This window comes from Aricia agestis, chromosome 1 (assembly GCF_905147365.1).
Source record: "Aricia agestis chromosome 1, ilAriAges1.1, whole genome shotgun sequence".
Taxonomy (NCBI): Eukaryota; Metazoa; Arthropoda; class Insecta; order Lepidoptera; family Lycaenidae; genus Aricia; species Aricia agestis.
The window spans coordinates 23,902,736-23,918,405 of record NC_056406.1 but is presented as its reverse complement, the minus strand read 5'-3'; the positions used below and the strand labels follow the sequence as shown (position 1 = coordinate 23,918,405).

The 15,670-nt window shown below is 35.3% G+C and overlaps 1 protein-coding gene across 3 annotated transcripts in view; it reads left to right on the top strand.

The window, feature by feature from the left end:
• The first annotated feature begins 34 nt into the window (after nt 1-34).
• LOC121727484 (sodium-coupled monocarboxylate transporter 1-like) overlaps nt 35-15,670 on the top strand; it is a 28,205-nt gene continuing 12,569 nt past the window's right edge. For 2 of the 3 annotated variants that reach the window (XR_006035682.1, XM_042115366.1), the window contains exons 1-3: nt 36-436; nt 8,710-8,914; nt 10,530-10,689. Coding sequence is in view for 2 of the 3 variants with exons in the window: in XM_042115366.1 (XP_041971300.1) it covers nt 8,715-8,914; nt 10,530-10,689 (360 nt within the window). In the remaining variant the exon portion in view is untranslated. Of the gene's footprint in view, nt 437-8,709; nt 8,915-10,529; nt 10,690-15,670 lie in introns of all 3 variants that reach the window. The other variant, XM_042115378.1, reaches the window with a different exon arrangement.

Sequence of the window (15,670 nt, the reverse complement as noted above, 5' to 3'; positions counted from 1 at the left end):
TACACTCGCAGCGTGTTGCGTAGTATTCGCGCGCGTGGATGTGTGCGTTTAAATATAAAAATATCACGTGTACACTCGCCGCTGTTAACCATTCATTCGTCTAGCCTTAACCTCATCGCATGTCGATTGTTTACCTCTTTATACAAACACGTATACGTGTATTATCTAAGAAAGTGTGTAGCTTTTCCTGCAGTAGTGGTGTAGGTTGTTCCCTGACACTGACGTTGGTGGTGTGCGCGGGAGGTTCGATGTATTTTCAGAGATGTAACAACCCAGCGTCGTTTTTGTGTGGACTGTCGCCGAGTGAAAGTTGTTCTTATTGACTTGACATTAAAGGTGTGTTTGTTTGCCCTTGTGTTATTGGCAGTACATCATAAATGCGAGGAATCGTTCGCCGCTTCCGTGATTTGTGTTTACTGTGGATGTTTATAAAAAAGTAAGTATAATAATAATTGATCATCATGTATGACAAATAAAAATTGGGTCATTAAATTGAGCAGTTAATACATTCTGTTTTTTTTTTTTTATGAAATAAGGGGGCAAACGAGCAAACAGGTCACCTGATGGAAAGCAACTTCCGTCGCCCATGGACACTCGCAGCATCAGAAGAGCTGCAAGTGCAATGCCGGCCTTTTAAGAGGGAATAGGGTAATAGGGGAAGGTAGGGAAGGGAAGGGAAAAGTTGAGGGTAGGGAAGGGAATAGGGTAGGTTAGGTTAGGTTAGGTTAGGTTAGGGGATTGGGCCTCCGGTAAACTCACTCACTCGGCGAAACACAGCGCAAGCGCTGTTTCACGCCGGTTTTCTGTGAGAACGTGGTATTTATCCGGTCGAGCCGGCCCATTCGTGCGAAGCATGGCTCTCCCACGTATAAAATTCAGGCGTAAATTTGGGGGGGGGGGGGGTAGTCACTACTCTATTTTTTTTTTCTGCGCCCTCGGACGGTTCTGGGTTTTATTTTATTTTCAATTATACCTTACGTTTTGGGGGGGGGGGGGGGGGGGGGGGGGGTCATGACCCCTGTGAATTTGAATCGCGCGATTTAAATTCACAGGGGAATAATCGCCGCGCGCGCGTCTACAATATGTTCTCTACAATATCGCGATACAAATCTTAATTAGGTTTGTGTCGCGAATTAAAATGTTAAAAAACATTATGAATTACAATGTTACTTGTAAATGGTCTATTAAAATGTTTTTAATATTGTCACTCGGTAGTCGGTAGTAATTAGTTGCCAATAATTTGTAATAAAATATTCGCTATGTTCCGTATTACTGTAATGGCTACGTAATGGTAGTCTAGTATTCATCGACTGCAGCTTCGGTTCCAAATAACGAGCTATAGCTAGGGTATGTTATTCGAATATTCGAATACTCGTTTTATTCGAATATTCGACGATTTTATTATTCGAATATTCGCCAAGTTATTTTTCGAATAATTCGAATAGTAAAAATATTTTTTATTTTTGTTTAAATGGTATCAAACATAAAATTAACATAGGATAAGAACATAATTAAGTTTATTTCAGAAAAATAATATTATTTGTGAATATTCTACATCTTTAATGATAATATTATAATATATAAATCTGTTTTTAGTCTAACTAATGAGTATACGACCATTCATCGTCGCCGTTGACCATGATTTAGAAACGTGTAATAAATTCATTTCCATGTTTTTAGACAAAATAACGATTTTGCCTAAAGACATGAAAATGAAGATATTATAAACTCCTTTCAATCATAGATTTCAGTATCGTCAGTAATGGTCGCTCACGATCTGTATCCATTGACTTCTTTCAAGCATAACCACATGAGAAAAGTAAAAGGTGCTACGATCGAAAACGGTTTACACTTTACAGCCCTTCTTTTATTGCCCAGCTGTAACCTTAAAATATACAATTTAAAGTGTTTAACGATAAAAATTAACTATGTAATTTACAAAGACTTATGTTGATAAAAGTAAAAATTAGAATTGCTTACTTCGTAGTATTAACAGAAGGGAACAAATAAAATAATGACCACCAAAAATGCTCTGATACCCTAAACTTGTTTACCAAAAAAAGATAATTACCACCAAAAAAAGAAAGTCTAAAATTGCAATACTACCAGCTATTTTAGTCACGGCTACACTTCAAATTGTAATCGAACGCCAAATATAGTAAATGATCACCAAATATAGTAAATGATCACCAAGTATAGTATATGATAACCAAATATAGTAAATGATCACCAAATATAGTATATGATCACCAAATATAGTAAATGATCACCAAAGCGAGCAAATGAATGCGATATTTCTGTCCCATAAAGTAATATACCTATAGGTATATTAACTTTATATTCTGTCCAAATAAATCACTACGATTGACAAAAATGTAAGCATAATATTAAGAAAAAAGTTTAATAACTCCATATTATATTATGTTATATTTAGCAGTTGGACCTGAAGAGATAACAGACGGACACCTACACTTTCCAATATAAACCATTAGCATGGATGATGAGAGTTTTACATACTACATAATAATAAATGCGTTTGTCTGGCTGCCTCTTCACGCCCAAACCAGTGAACCGATTTTGCTAAAATTAGGTATGGAGATTCTTATACTGAGTCTCGTTATCATTATTATATTATAATTATTTATTTACGATAGTTAAATAACGAGATATTGTAATTCTTTTGTATCTTATTTTAAAATTAAAATGTAGTTCAAATTTGGTTTTCATAATTTATTATTTTCCGGTAAGCAATCATTTTTTTGGTTCATTTTTCTTTAATAGGATAGCAAAATTAAAATAATTTGGTTATAATTTTACATTAAAATGCTGGTATGATGTTGGAGATCATTTACTAATTTTGGTGATCGTTTACTACTTTTGGTTTTACAATGATTTATTTGGAGTCATTTTGCATAAATAGGATAACGAGATGTTAAATCTTTGGTGATCATTTTACATTAAAATGCTAGTATAATGTTGGTGATCATTTACTAATTTTGGTGATCATTTACTATTTTTGGTCTTACAATTATTTATTTGGAGTCATTTTACATAAATAGGATAGCGAGATGTTAAATCTTTGGTTATCATTTTATATTAAAATGGTGGTCTGTATTTTGGTGATCGTTTACAATTTTTGTCTGTGAAATGTTACTATTTCTGGTGATCAATTAATTTTATGCCTTAACAAAATAGGTAGTACATGGTTGTACGAAGTTTTTTGTTACTTTTGTTCAGAGTTTTCAGCATTTAAAAAAAAAATTGAATTATTCGAATAATATTCGAATTATTCGAAAACTTTTGTAAAATATTCGAATTATTCGAATAGTAAATTTGTCGAATAATAACATTCCCTAGCTATAGCTAATAGGCTTAGGGTATTTTTATGTAATATTCAGATTAAAATAGAAAAAAAATATTTCAAGTTCGCTTTATTTAAAGTCTAGAAGTCCTACATATAAATATTATTCTAGACCGGAAAACCATTTACTTATAGATTGAAAAAGTATATATGTCTATATCAGTATATAGTGACTAGTGACCAAGTAAAAGCAACTCATGTACCTACTCGTAGTCCTGTTGATAGTGATTAGTAAAGGTTACAACTTAGGAATAAGGTTATGACTTATGAGTTATGAGTTATGACTTATGAGGATGGTAAAAAAGTAATAGAAATAATTATGAATGATAGAAAGTACAAAAATAAAGTTACGGGTCTTTTTAAGTAAAAAAGCTACCTATAAGATTATTCGCAACCAAAACTACCATGCCGAACAATAAAAAATCATTACAAATACACATGTACACTCACATTCATTTTTGGATTTATATAATATCAGTGTGGTGTAAGTGTGAGTAAGACCTATGTATAGCCCAGTCACACTTGACCTCTGAAAATCGAGATACCCAGTACATTACCACATAAAAACTTGTAGCTCGAGAACAAGTTCTAATTTCAATTCTCTTCTTCTTCTTCATCATCGTCATCGTCCCTCTGCTGCGAAATTTCCTCTTCATTACCGTCTTTAACGACATTCGTTGTCTCCAAGTCACTCATGATTTCTGGGTCAAAGGTTCTATCATCATCACTATCGGTCTGATATAGTATAGAATTAAGACAAGCAACCCCGCTTTCCTGCATCCACATCTTGAGCCACAGCCACTTTTGCAGTTACAGACTATTGTATTGAGTAAATCATCTGGAGCAGGTGGTATTAAAATAGTCATCACTCATGACAGGTTCCAGGAATCCGATTTTGATCGAGACTACCAGTTGACCTCAAGTAATTCTCTAATCGCGCGCTCTGCGCCCTCTTTTTTGAAAACAGTTCAAAGTATAAAAAAATGTTAAATAAAAAAGTTGTAGAAAATTTAATTTTCTACAACTTTCCTATTTATACAAAAAACGTAAAACGCATAGAAAACTAAATATTTGCATAAAAAATTAAAAATAAACGATTGTTGTGACTGTTGACCCCTGATTTTAATACTTACGACCATCCAATTATGTGAATTTTGAGAACTGTTTTAGGATGCCAAACTACAAATTTTTACGTAATACTTAACTGGGTACCTCGATTTTCCGAGATTTGCTCCTAATTTGGCCTAAAGTGATTGGACTAGTACTTTGTCAGGTTCGTAACTAACCTCACGAAACTAACCACATGGAAAGAAAATATTTTATAGTGATAAGACTTTAATTAAGAAGTAATTAAAGTCTTATCACTTTTAGCACTAAATTATTTGCTTTGTTTTATAGCTCAACAGAAACTGCCTTACAAGATTTACCGCTTGATAATAAAAAGAGGGTAAGGGCCTGTTTCACCACTTCCTGATAAGGCTGTCTACCACTTAACTTGACAGATAGAGTATGGAGAATCTGTCAAATAAGCCTACCCGGCACCTTATCGGGAAGAGGTGAAACAGGACCTTAATATTATGTTTCTAGATAGCAAAATATTCTATTAGGAACACTATCGTAATCAATGTCTATATCATTTTGTTCCTGACTAGTGACTACGAATAATGCATTCATTATTCCTTCAGGAAGTTGCATTGCAAGTTGCAACATCTTGTTTTCTTTTTCAATTCAATTATTTTGGTTTTTAAACTAATTAATTGCTTAAATGCGTTTAAACAATTAATAAATTAACGTATCAGCTAATATGTTAATTAACGGGTACGTGGTACGGCTCCAGGTTCAATTTTAAAGTCTTTGTAATACAATTTATGCAAACCAACTTGTATAATATTATGTAAGAGCTTTTTTTTTATGAAAGAAGGGGGCAAACGAGCAAACGGGTCACCTGATGGAAAGCAACTTCCGTCGCCCATGGACACTCGCAGCATCAGAAGAGCTGCAGGTGCGTTGCCGGCCTTTTAAGAGGGAATAGGGTAATAGGGGAGGGTAGGGATGGGAAGGGAAAGGAATAGGGGAGGATAGGAAAGGGAATTGGGCCTCCGGTAAACTCACTCAGCGAAACACAGCGCAAGCGCTGTTTCACGCCGGTTTTCTGTGAGAACGTGGTATTTCTCCGGTCGAGCCGGCCCATTCGTGCCGAAGCATGGCTCTTCCACGTATTTAATATATATCATAATTAGAAGGAAACGAATATTTAAATCTTTTGATTTTAAACAATTTAAATATTATTAGAATAAAATAATATTTCTGACTAATTAAAGATTTCCACATTTCAATATGCCTTACACCTGTCCTTAGTTGTTTTGATGGTACAAGTTGGCTTAAAGGTGGAAGAAAGGTGACCGCGTGTGATCACGTCGTCGCGTTGTTAAAACAAAATCAATCATTACTGATAGTTGCATGGAAATATACTTACTAAAATGGTGAAAATAATAACAAAGGTATGGAAACTACATAAATAGATAATATATTTGGACCTCAACCCAGTCTTGTGATAAAAAATTAAATATTTCGCAATATATAACATAATATATTATGTCTAGCAATTTAGATGAGCAATCATCTAAATTACTATACCTATTCATAATATGAAATCAGAGATCGCATATGTAGAGTATATTCTTATAAATAATTGGATTATTTTAAGTAACAATTATAGTAACAGCCGTACACACTGACACAGAATACATATTATTAGTACAAGTAACACTGACACAAACTTGCGCATTAATTATAACTAGAGATCGCCCTATGATCGAAATTCGACCTTAGTTTCAACAATGTTTTATTATGTGTAATGTTTTATTTGTTAAAAAAATGTATGATAAAAGCATAATTTCAAAATAATTAGCTCGATGCACTCCTTCACCATATAAACTATAACTGTGCAAAATTTCATTCACCTACGTTTCCCCATTTTTCGTTAAAAGGGATACAAAGTTTTTGGCTCACGTATATATATATATATATATATATATATATATGTATATATATAGAAGATATTACCTAGGATTAGGAACTTAATTCACAACATTGAAACGTTTATATATGTCGCAGGGAAAAGAAGATATCAGGGATATCCCGAAATCCCTAGGGATATCACGAAATCGCGGTAGATACCGAATATTCTTGTTTCTTACGTCGTCTTACTAAACAAATCTAGTGATATGTCATTTCACTAAACTAAATCTAGTGAAATGTCAGAAAAGCGGATACCGCCGAATAAAAATCGAGCTACGCATTTCTCTCGCTCGCTCTAATACCCTATCACTATCTTATGGGGGCGACTAACCCTAAATTGACGATTTTATAATTCATTTTTATACTTGAAAATAAGCCCCGAATTGTTTCATTTTGTAGACATAGATACTATATTATATTTCCGAGAATCAGACCTAGCAAAAACACGATATCTTAAAATTTTCTCGATCACAAAGATGCATCTAATTTTCACGAATTTTTCATATTATATTGCCATAACCGTGCATTAAACTAAGTTAATATTTTAACACATTGTATAAAATTCTATCATTGAGGAACTGACGTAGCGGATTTTTTAAATGTTACATATTTATCGAGTTATTAGGAAAAAAATAATTTTCTTTTTATTTAAATGAATCCGCGTCGTCCTTTTTCACCAGGCATATGAAAGACGGGCGTGAGTGTGAAGAGAGTAGGACGATTTTTTGCGTTAGTCGCCCTCTTAACGCGAATGGGGCATTATCAGCGTGAAGGGATCTTATTATCGGTATTGAGTTATTAATATCCCCATAATATACATTTAACAGGCTATCGAACCATGCAAGTAATAACATACGCGTAAGTCTGGAAAATATTAAAAAATGTTGAAACTCGAGAGTCGTAAAAGGTGATATTTAGAAAATCGCATTCAAACTTAACGTACACGTAATAATTTAACGACAAAAATCACACGAGCCGCGCCAGCTCGAGCGACGCATTTGTTTCACTCCGACTAGTGCCCGTGTGGGTATTAGAGCGAGCGAGAGAAATGCGTAGCTCGATTTTTATTCGGCGGTATCCGCTTTTCTGACATTTCTCTAGATTTAGTTTAGTGAAATGACATATCACTAGATTTGTTTAGTAAGAAGACGTAAGAAACAAGAATATTCGGTATGTACCGCGATTTCGTGATATCCCTAGGGATTTCGGGATATCCCTGATATCTTCTTTTCCCTGCGACATAATATATATATTTGTCAGTGACATTGAGAATTGAGATCTTTTCGAGATAATATTGATATTTACAGTTTGCTGAGATCAAATAAGATTATTCGTCTCGTCTGTGTTGTCATTTAAATTAATAAAAGATAAGTTTAATTGCCTCTAGTTTTGTGATGAGATATATGTATCGCGTAGATTATATAGATATAAGCGTCCATAGATATTATATTATATTATTATATAGATACTACTTGTTAGTTGTTCCATCTCGACTGTAAAAGTCGGTCAAGGTTATGAATAGTATCGACAAATATATTTTTATTTTTTAGATTTTATTAAACCTTATTGGATAAGATTTAAAAGTTGGCGGCATTAGTAATAAGGTCGAAAAGTGTTATCCATACTATAAATCCATACTAATATTATAAATGCGAAAGTGTGTCTGTCTGTTTGTCTGCCTGTTACCTCTTCACGCCAAAACCACAGAACTGATTTTGCTGAAAGTTACCTAGTGAGTTTTTTAGCCTACTTTTTAATGCGAAAATGTGTACAGTTTCCGTAGACGGTAGAATATAAAAAATCGGCTGAGTCCGAGTCGTGTCACAAAGGGTTCCGTACCGTTATAGAGTGAAAGAAGGCAAAAATGTGTGTTTTTGTATGGGAAAAGGTCCTTAAATATTTATTAATTAAAGGATTTTGCAAATATTTTTTCCTGTTGCCATTTTTGATTACGAAGAAAAAAAGCAAAAAAAAAATCACGTTTGTTGCATGATATGAGAGCCAATAGGCGTAGGGAGATAAAATATGAATTTTATTTTGTTTTTAATATTTGTTGTTTAAATAGCGGCCACAGGAGTACACAATCTGTGAACATTTCAGTAGTCCAGCTATATAGCGGTTTTGAGATGTATCTCAATCATTTGAGATACATCTCAAATGATTGAGATGTATTGTTTGTCTGTCTTATTTGTCTGTCCGTCTGTCTCGAATTTTCAGCGATAGGGTCCCGTTTTTACGCTTTGGGTACGGAATCCTAATTACGATGAAAGCTTTTTTAATAACACAAACTCATTAATTTAGTGTTCTAAAAAAAAATTTTTTTTCAGATAAAATGCCGTTCACCCTGAAAGAAGGTGGTTTCGGCGTGGGCGACTATGTGGCGTTCGGCGTGCTGTGTACCGCGTCCTGTGCAGGCGGGATATGGTACAGCGCGGTCGGCTCCCGAAGCAAAGCCGTAGTGGACATCAAAGACTACCTGCTGGGCGGTAGAGCCATGTCTACCTTCCCCGTCGCCATGTCCTTGATAGCTAGGTGAGTTTTTAACACTGCAGCACTGATATCCATTATCCTGTGGTTTGTTCTTTAAAATAAGGGGGCAAATGAGCAAACGGGTTATCTGATGGAAAGCATTAAGAGGAGTCCACACCGCCCTTTTTTCCATACTAACGTTGTCCCCTGTTTCCTTCCTGGATAATGCTAGTAGAGTTATAATTTTTTTCCTGAATATCTACGGCCACTAATACAATGTCCCTATGTTTTCTTTTTTTTCATAATTTAGTTATTAAATAAGATATGAACGTTCAAAAACCCAAAAAAATGGCTAGATTTTCCGCTGTGTTCAAACGTGCAGAAAACAGATTTGGCTAGAATATACAAAAAAAGCAAAACATAGGAACACAGCTCAAGCCTTTTTTTAATCTTTAATGAAAAAAGTACTTAGATCGGTTATGTTTTGGAGAAGGAATCAGGGGACAACGAATCGTTGATTTTCTGGATTTTCTGCAGTTGTATCTATCGCGTTCTGCGGTATAGGCTTGAGGTAAGGGAGACAGCTATAGATATTACACGTACTTTTTTTTCATTTCTCTAGCCCCTGGTGTATCCTCTTAAGTAACTACCGTCGCCCATGGACACTCGCAACATTAGAAGAGCTGCAGGTGCGTTGCCGGCCTTTTATGTCAGACATTATAATGCGTCGTAATAGGTTCACTGGTACTAGTTTAATTTTAAACTTATTCTTAACTCCAATAAAAAATATAATAGGTATCTACTATTCTAATAATTAAACAATTTAGTATTGCTTTCAAAAAATCTTATGTCTCTCAATAAGTTGCAAAATGTTTTAATATCTGCTCTACATAGAGCCGCCTAGATTCGGTTAGTTATTATTTTAGTAGATCAATTCCGGTCTTAGTATCTTTGCAAGAAATTATTAGATTAGTTATTACTATAATGTATACCTATGATATATTATTAGAATTGCAAAAAAATCGGTTATTTGCAACCGTCAGCGAAAATCACCTAATATACATGAATTAATAACATTATTCTCAGCCATAGTGTTTCGCCCTCTACTTTTATTATATAGCCCATAATATACACAGTAAACACATACAACATACTATAATATAATAGTGGGAATAGAAAGTATTCCAAGAAACCTCCCGAGTCCTGCGTATAGGGTTGCCAGGACAACCTCCGGGGAAACACAGGAAGCGTCCGTGGCCTAGTGGTAAGACCGTTGGTTCTCACTCGAGAGGGTACAGGCACAGAATATAATATAATAGTACTCCGGTGCAGGTTCGATCCCGGGTGGAAGCATGTACCAAAGAGACATTTTCAGATCCTAAAATACATAACACGGGCGCTCGTACGGCGAGGGAGAAATTCGTGATGGTTGGTCCCAGACGTAGGTATTGAGCGGTTCATTCCTCTGGACTAGGCCGACTATGTTGCGAGAATGGAGTATGTGCTTGGGCAACCATACGGACATTTAAAATCTTGTCCCAGGCACTACAGTATTTGAACAAGAATGGTGATTTCGCGCTAAAAATACTGTTTAAATCATCCACAATGGATGCAAAGGCCTTTTTTTTACTAATCGACTTTTAAGGACGAGATTTTTAAAATATCACATTATTCCCAGCTACGTATCGGGCGTGACGATCCTGGGCACGCCGGCGGAGATCTACAACTACGGGTCGCAGTACTGGCTGGTGGTGGTGGGGGTGGCGCTCAGCTGCGTCATCGTCGCCACCGTCTACCTGCCCGTCTTCTGCACGCTCCGGCTCTCGTCGTCTTATGAGGTGAGCTGGACTCTGCTAACAGCAGAGAGATTTACCTCCACCTCCACCCTCAAAGAAATTTAACTTATCAACTTAACTTTAAAATATTATATTAAAAGTGTAATAAAATTATGTTATAGTTATTAACCTTAAATCAATGTTAAGTAGTCATTAAATATCTCAAAGTGTGGCCGTTAGTTAAGTTACTTTAATTTAATTAGGATTTAGACGACTTTACTAAAATTTCGCCGTAATATTCTATTTTCGTAATGTATTATTCTTTTTACATAATATTTGTCGATCGCAACAAGAAAGTGATAATTTTATAGTGAAATGGTGTTTAGTGGCGTATGTTAATTATTATAATTATTTTTAAGTATGATCTTATATCTTTAAACGAGCAATTCTTGTATTATGTATATATATATTTGGAATCTCGGAATCGGCTCCAACGATTTTCATGAAATTTAGTATATAGGGTTTCGGGGGCGATAAATCGATCTAGCTAGGAATCATTTTTAGAAAATGTCATTTTATTCGTGTTTTATCGAATACCGAGCAAAGTTCGGTTAAATAGCTAGTTATTAATTATTATCTGAACATTACATTTTATGGGAAGTATTATTTACTGTCCACGACAATAATTAGGTATATAATCACGTTATATGATATATTCGGTCGTTCATATGAAAACCAGTTCACAGCTAAATGCCAAGGTTAAAAGATTTTACTGATGCAAAAAAGTGTTTAGTAAATGTAAGACAAACAAACGAATGTTAATACAGAAAATCATAGTCCTACAAAGAGAAATATTTTATGACAAGGATGTCGTGGTGCATGCAGCTTGACTGAAAAAATTACACCGCCATCTTGTGAAGTGTCACTTTAGAGTCATGCATACATATAATTTTGCACAGCAATCAGCCACGTGGCTGAAATGGGGAAATATGCTGCAGCCTAGTGTCACTAGATAGAGGCAGCTGTACTGTATGTGCAGCTGCATTAAGCGTCTCCCAGACAGACGCGGCCTGCGGTGGCGGTTCAGTTGGATGACTTGAGAGTTCTAGGAACGACACAGACACACGCGGCCACACGGCCAAGTCATCCAACTGACCGCCCGCGCCATGCCACCGCCACCGCAGGCCGCGTCTGTCTGGGAGACGCTTTATCATTAAATAGCTTCGCCCCTTTGACAATGTCATCGAAATGCCACAAGATCCTTTTCCACCATATTTTTATTATCATTAGTATGACGTGTTCGCAAAGATATTTTGCGGAAGATTCCTCTTAGATCTTATCGATGACAATCAAAACACAATACATCATAGCAAGTACCCGAGGACTTTGTACCTGACGTGTTGCTAAGCTGCCGTTACCGAACCGGATGTCTCAGTACGTCGATCTATTGCACTCAAAGATATCACTTGAACTGCGAACACAGTATTTTATCACTTTATCAATGATAAATCACACTTTGATGGCATAAAGTGCTAGTATAGTAGTAGGGGAGGGGAAGGTGCTAATTTTGTAGTCACTCGAGCGTCATGGAGACCTAGTAGATTTTTTACATTAGGTAAAACTGATAAAAAAATAATAAGAGCGTTTTTTATTTTAGCGGTGGGAAACTGCGGCCATTTTAAAGTTTTGAAAAAGAAAATATATTCAGAAAATTGCTTATTTCGGTCAGTTATTATTATGTTCTAGACAACAAGGACTAAATAATTTAGTTTAGTGCAAAATAAAATATCTGCGAAGCTTAGTTAGGAAAGAATGAAGCTTTATATTTTTATATTTTAAAATGTCCCTACAGCCTTACCTAACCTTTGAATCGTCATTGCTTTATATGGAAGCTTCTTCGGGGTATACTTAACATCCTCTATCTTAATCTGACAAATCTGATGACATTTCAATATTAAAAAAAAATTATTCCACCACGTGAGAAATCTGATTTCTATACCATAAAGTTAATATACCTAATAGCGGAATAGAGAAACAAAGGCCTGAGCAAGAGAGATGTCACTAACGATAACACTGCGTGGTAAAAAGAGACGTGTGATACAGTCATGACAGCAGCACTCTATTTTTGACGTCCAGTAAGCACGTGCCGCACGTTGACAATTTAATCTCATAGAAATCATGTTCAATCACGCTTGTGTAAGTGTATTACACATATTTTTCACACAGATGAATACCAATTTCGGTTTCGTTTGACAGCTCGAGAATGTTGCTCTTTTCCGCTACGTATATTAACCTTATGTTCTATACCATGATGACTAGTCACATGTCGGAAGCCTATACAAGCTTAATCTGACACGCTCGAGCTGGTCCCGAAATCCCCTTTTCCCCTCCCCAACTATAATTTTTGGGACTTGCCTCCTGTGGTGATTACGTCTCTTTGACATTATATTTTTTAACAAACACCGGTCATAAGAGGAATGTGAAACAATAGAAACCCTGACAGATTTTCCTGACTTCTTAGTTACTTTGTCTATTTAGCTATTAATAGAATGAAAATCATTCTATCATCGTCCTGCAGGGTTAGCATGAGAGTTCAATAGAAATTCTATTGTTGTGAGAAACAATAGGTTTGATGTTGGTTTGATGGGTCAATTTTCAGTGACAAAGTGCACTGGGTAACTTTGTATGGACCTGTGGCGTTATTTTTTTTCTAGCGGCCAGGGACTAAACCAATACTATTTTGTAGCACTACATTAGAGAAACATATATTAGTAATAAAAATTATTCTAAGTAATATCGGAGCTGAGCTACGATTATTTTAGTATATTTATTGCTGCACATTATGTTCACAAAATCAATAGTAATTAACGTTACTTTATGGAGATATCCTTAAAAAACAGGTGTAGAAAGGGTATATTAATATGTTGGATATATATTTCTCACTAGCTATTGCCCAAGACTTCGTCCGTGTCAAATATGAATAATTTTTCATACATATTTTCACATTGGGTTTAATTCTTGTCCGACTAAAATATAGCCAGAGTTGAGACTTCTTTCTCGTGTCTTTCATTAGACAGTGGTTTTCAAAGGGCCGGGTGCAATATTAGGCAATAATTGTAATTATTGTTCTTGTGTAAATTAATGTGTTGCGGGTAAAATGACTCTAGGGTGTTGTTCCCATAATATAATGTCCACTATTTAGCGAATTTTGGCCATAATTTGGTAGTATAATATAATATATTCTGTGCCATAGTGCACTATGAGTCATACCTGCCGAAAGATGGCGTCTAGCGTCATACTGTATGGCGCTGGACGTCACCTTTCGGCAGAATTTTCAGTCTAGCTTTTAATCTACTTCTCGGCTCATTATAGAAGTACAGCTGCTGCAGGAATGTTTTATAGAATATTAACTATTTACTTACACAAAATATGTATAAAAAAAAAACAAAACGGCCCTCTTTAATAAATTCGAGAAAAAATGAATTTGCATTTTTTTGTAAAAGAAAAATAAATAGTTAATAAACTCATTAAATGACGGCGCGTAGTTGTACAGTTCGACAAGGCTTTCAAATATGAAAATGTAAATGATGTCAATGGGCGCTGCTGGTAAAGGAGAACTGTCAAAAATGACTTTTTTGTATGATAGAAGCGTTAGTTCCTTTTCTCGCCACGTTCATATACAGCCTTGTCGAACTGTGTGTTGAATGGTTAAGTCATTCTTCTAAAATGTACGAATAACTAAAATTAAAAATTAATGATGTAATGAATAATTATTATGCTTGTATCAATATCTACAGGTTATAACAAAAGTAAGTGATAATTCTTTTTTTATATAAAATAAGCGGGCAATTGAGCAAACGGGTCACCTGATGGAAAGCAACTACCGTCGCCCATGGACACTCGCAACATTAGAAGAGCTGCAGGTGCGTTGCCGGCCTTTTAAGAGGGAATACGCTCTCTTCTTGAAGGTTTGCAGGTCGTATAGGTCCAGAAATACTGCTGGTGACAGAGTTTTACAGTGCGCGACAGAAAGTTACGCGAGAAACGCACGGTGGAAGATGCCACTCATCAAAGTGGCGAGGATAGAATATTTTTTCGCGTGGGACGATGGCGAAAAGTTGCAGGTGGTATAATTCCGAACAATTCCTCGTAGCACTCCCCGTGATACAACCGATAGAGGATGCATTACTGCACAATATACTTTTATAATTTTCGCATAAACTATTCAATTAATTTCATGATTTTTTTCGTTTTTATGCCTAAATAATCACGTATACGAGTCGATCTATCATAATTCATAGCCTTACCATTTCTATAAAGTTAAATGTACGTTAACTGCAATCTATAATTTTTTTAATTAAAAAACAAACCAAACTCCACGCGTAAGCGAAATCTATAGTTAGTTTCAATCGTAAGAGATCAAAATAAATATTTCGTTTCGATTTTGTAGGCCATGCTGGCCAACGTCATTCACTTTTACGTCAGTATACTGTGCTTATGCAGCGTTATATAATTAAATGTGTCATCGAATTGCATATTTTAACGGCATAAAGGCATACTTAAATGTTTGTTTCCAATTTTGCTTGGTGATTAAAATAAATGTTAATTTAATTCTTTCTCTGACCTCAGGTCACAAATTGTATGCGATGCATTCTAACTCGGACTTATTTAGAAGGGTTAGCTATAATGTTTTTAAGCTTCAGGGGTTCAAAAAATATTCGGTCCTTAGGATCAGACTTCGACCAGACCCTAAAATGCAACGCATACAATAATTGGTAGCCTGAGGTCGGAGAAAGGACGAAATTATAGGTCTACCTAGGTCATTGAAATAAAACATTTTGATCCTTTTTTTCCTTATAGCGACTTTTTCTGTGTGTGAAACACGCAAATATAAAAATTTATCCAATGATCAAGGATATTTTTTGAAAATCTGCCATCAGCCATCAGATTCTGCTAGACCTATAATATATTGTACAAATAATTAAGCAAAATTGGAAAATGGAAATAAACTTTCAGTATGTCAAATCCAATGAGGATGTAAACA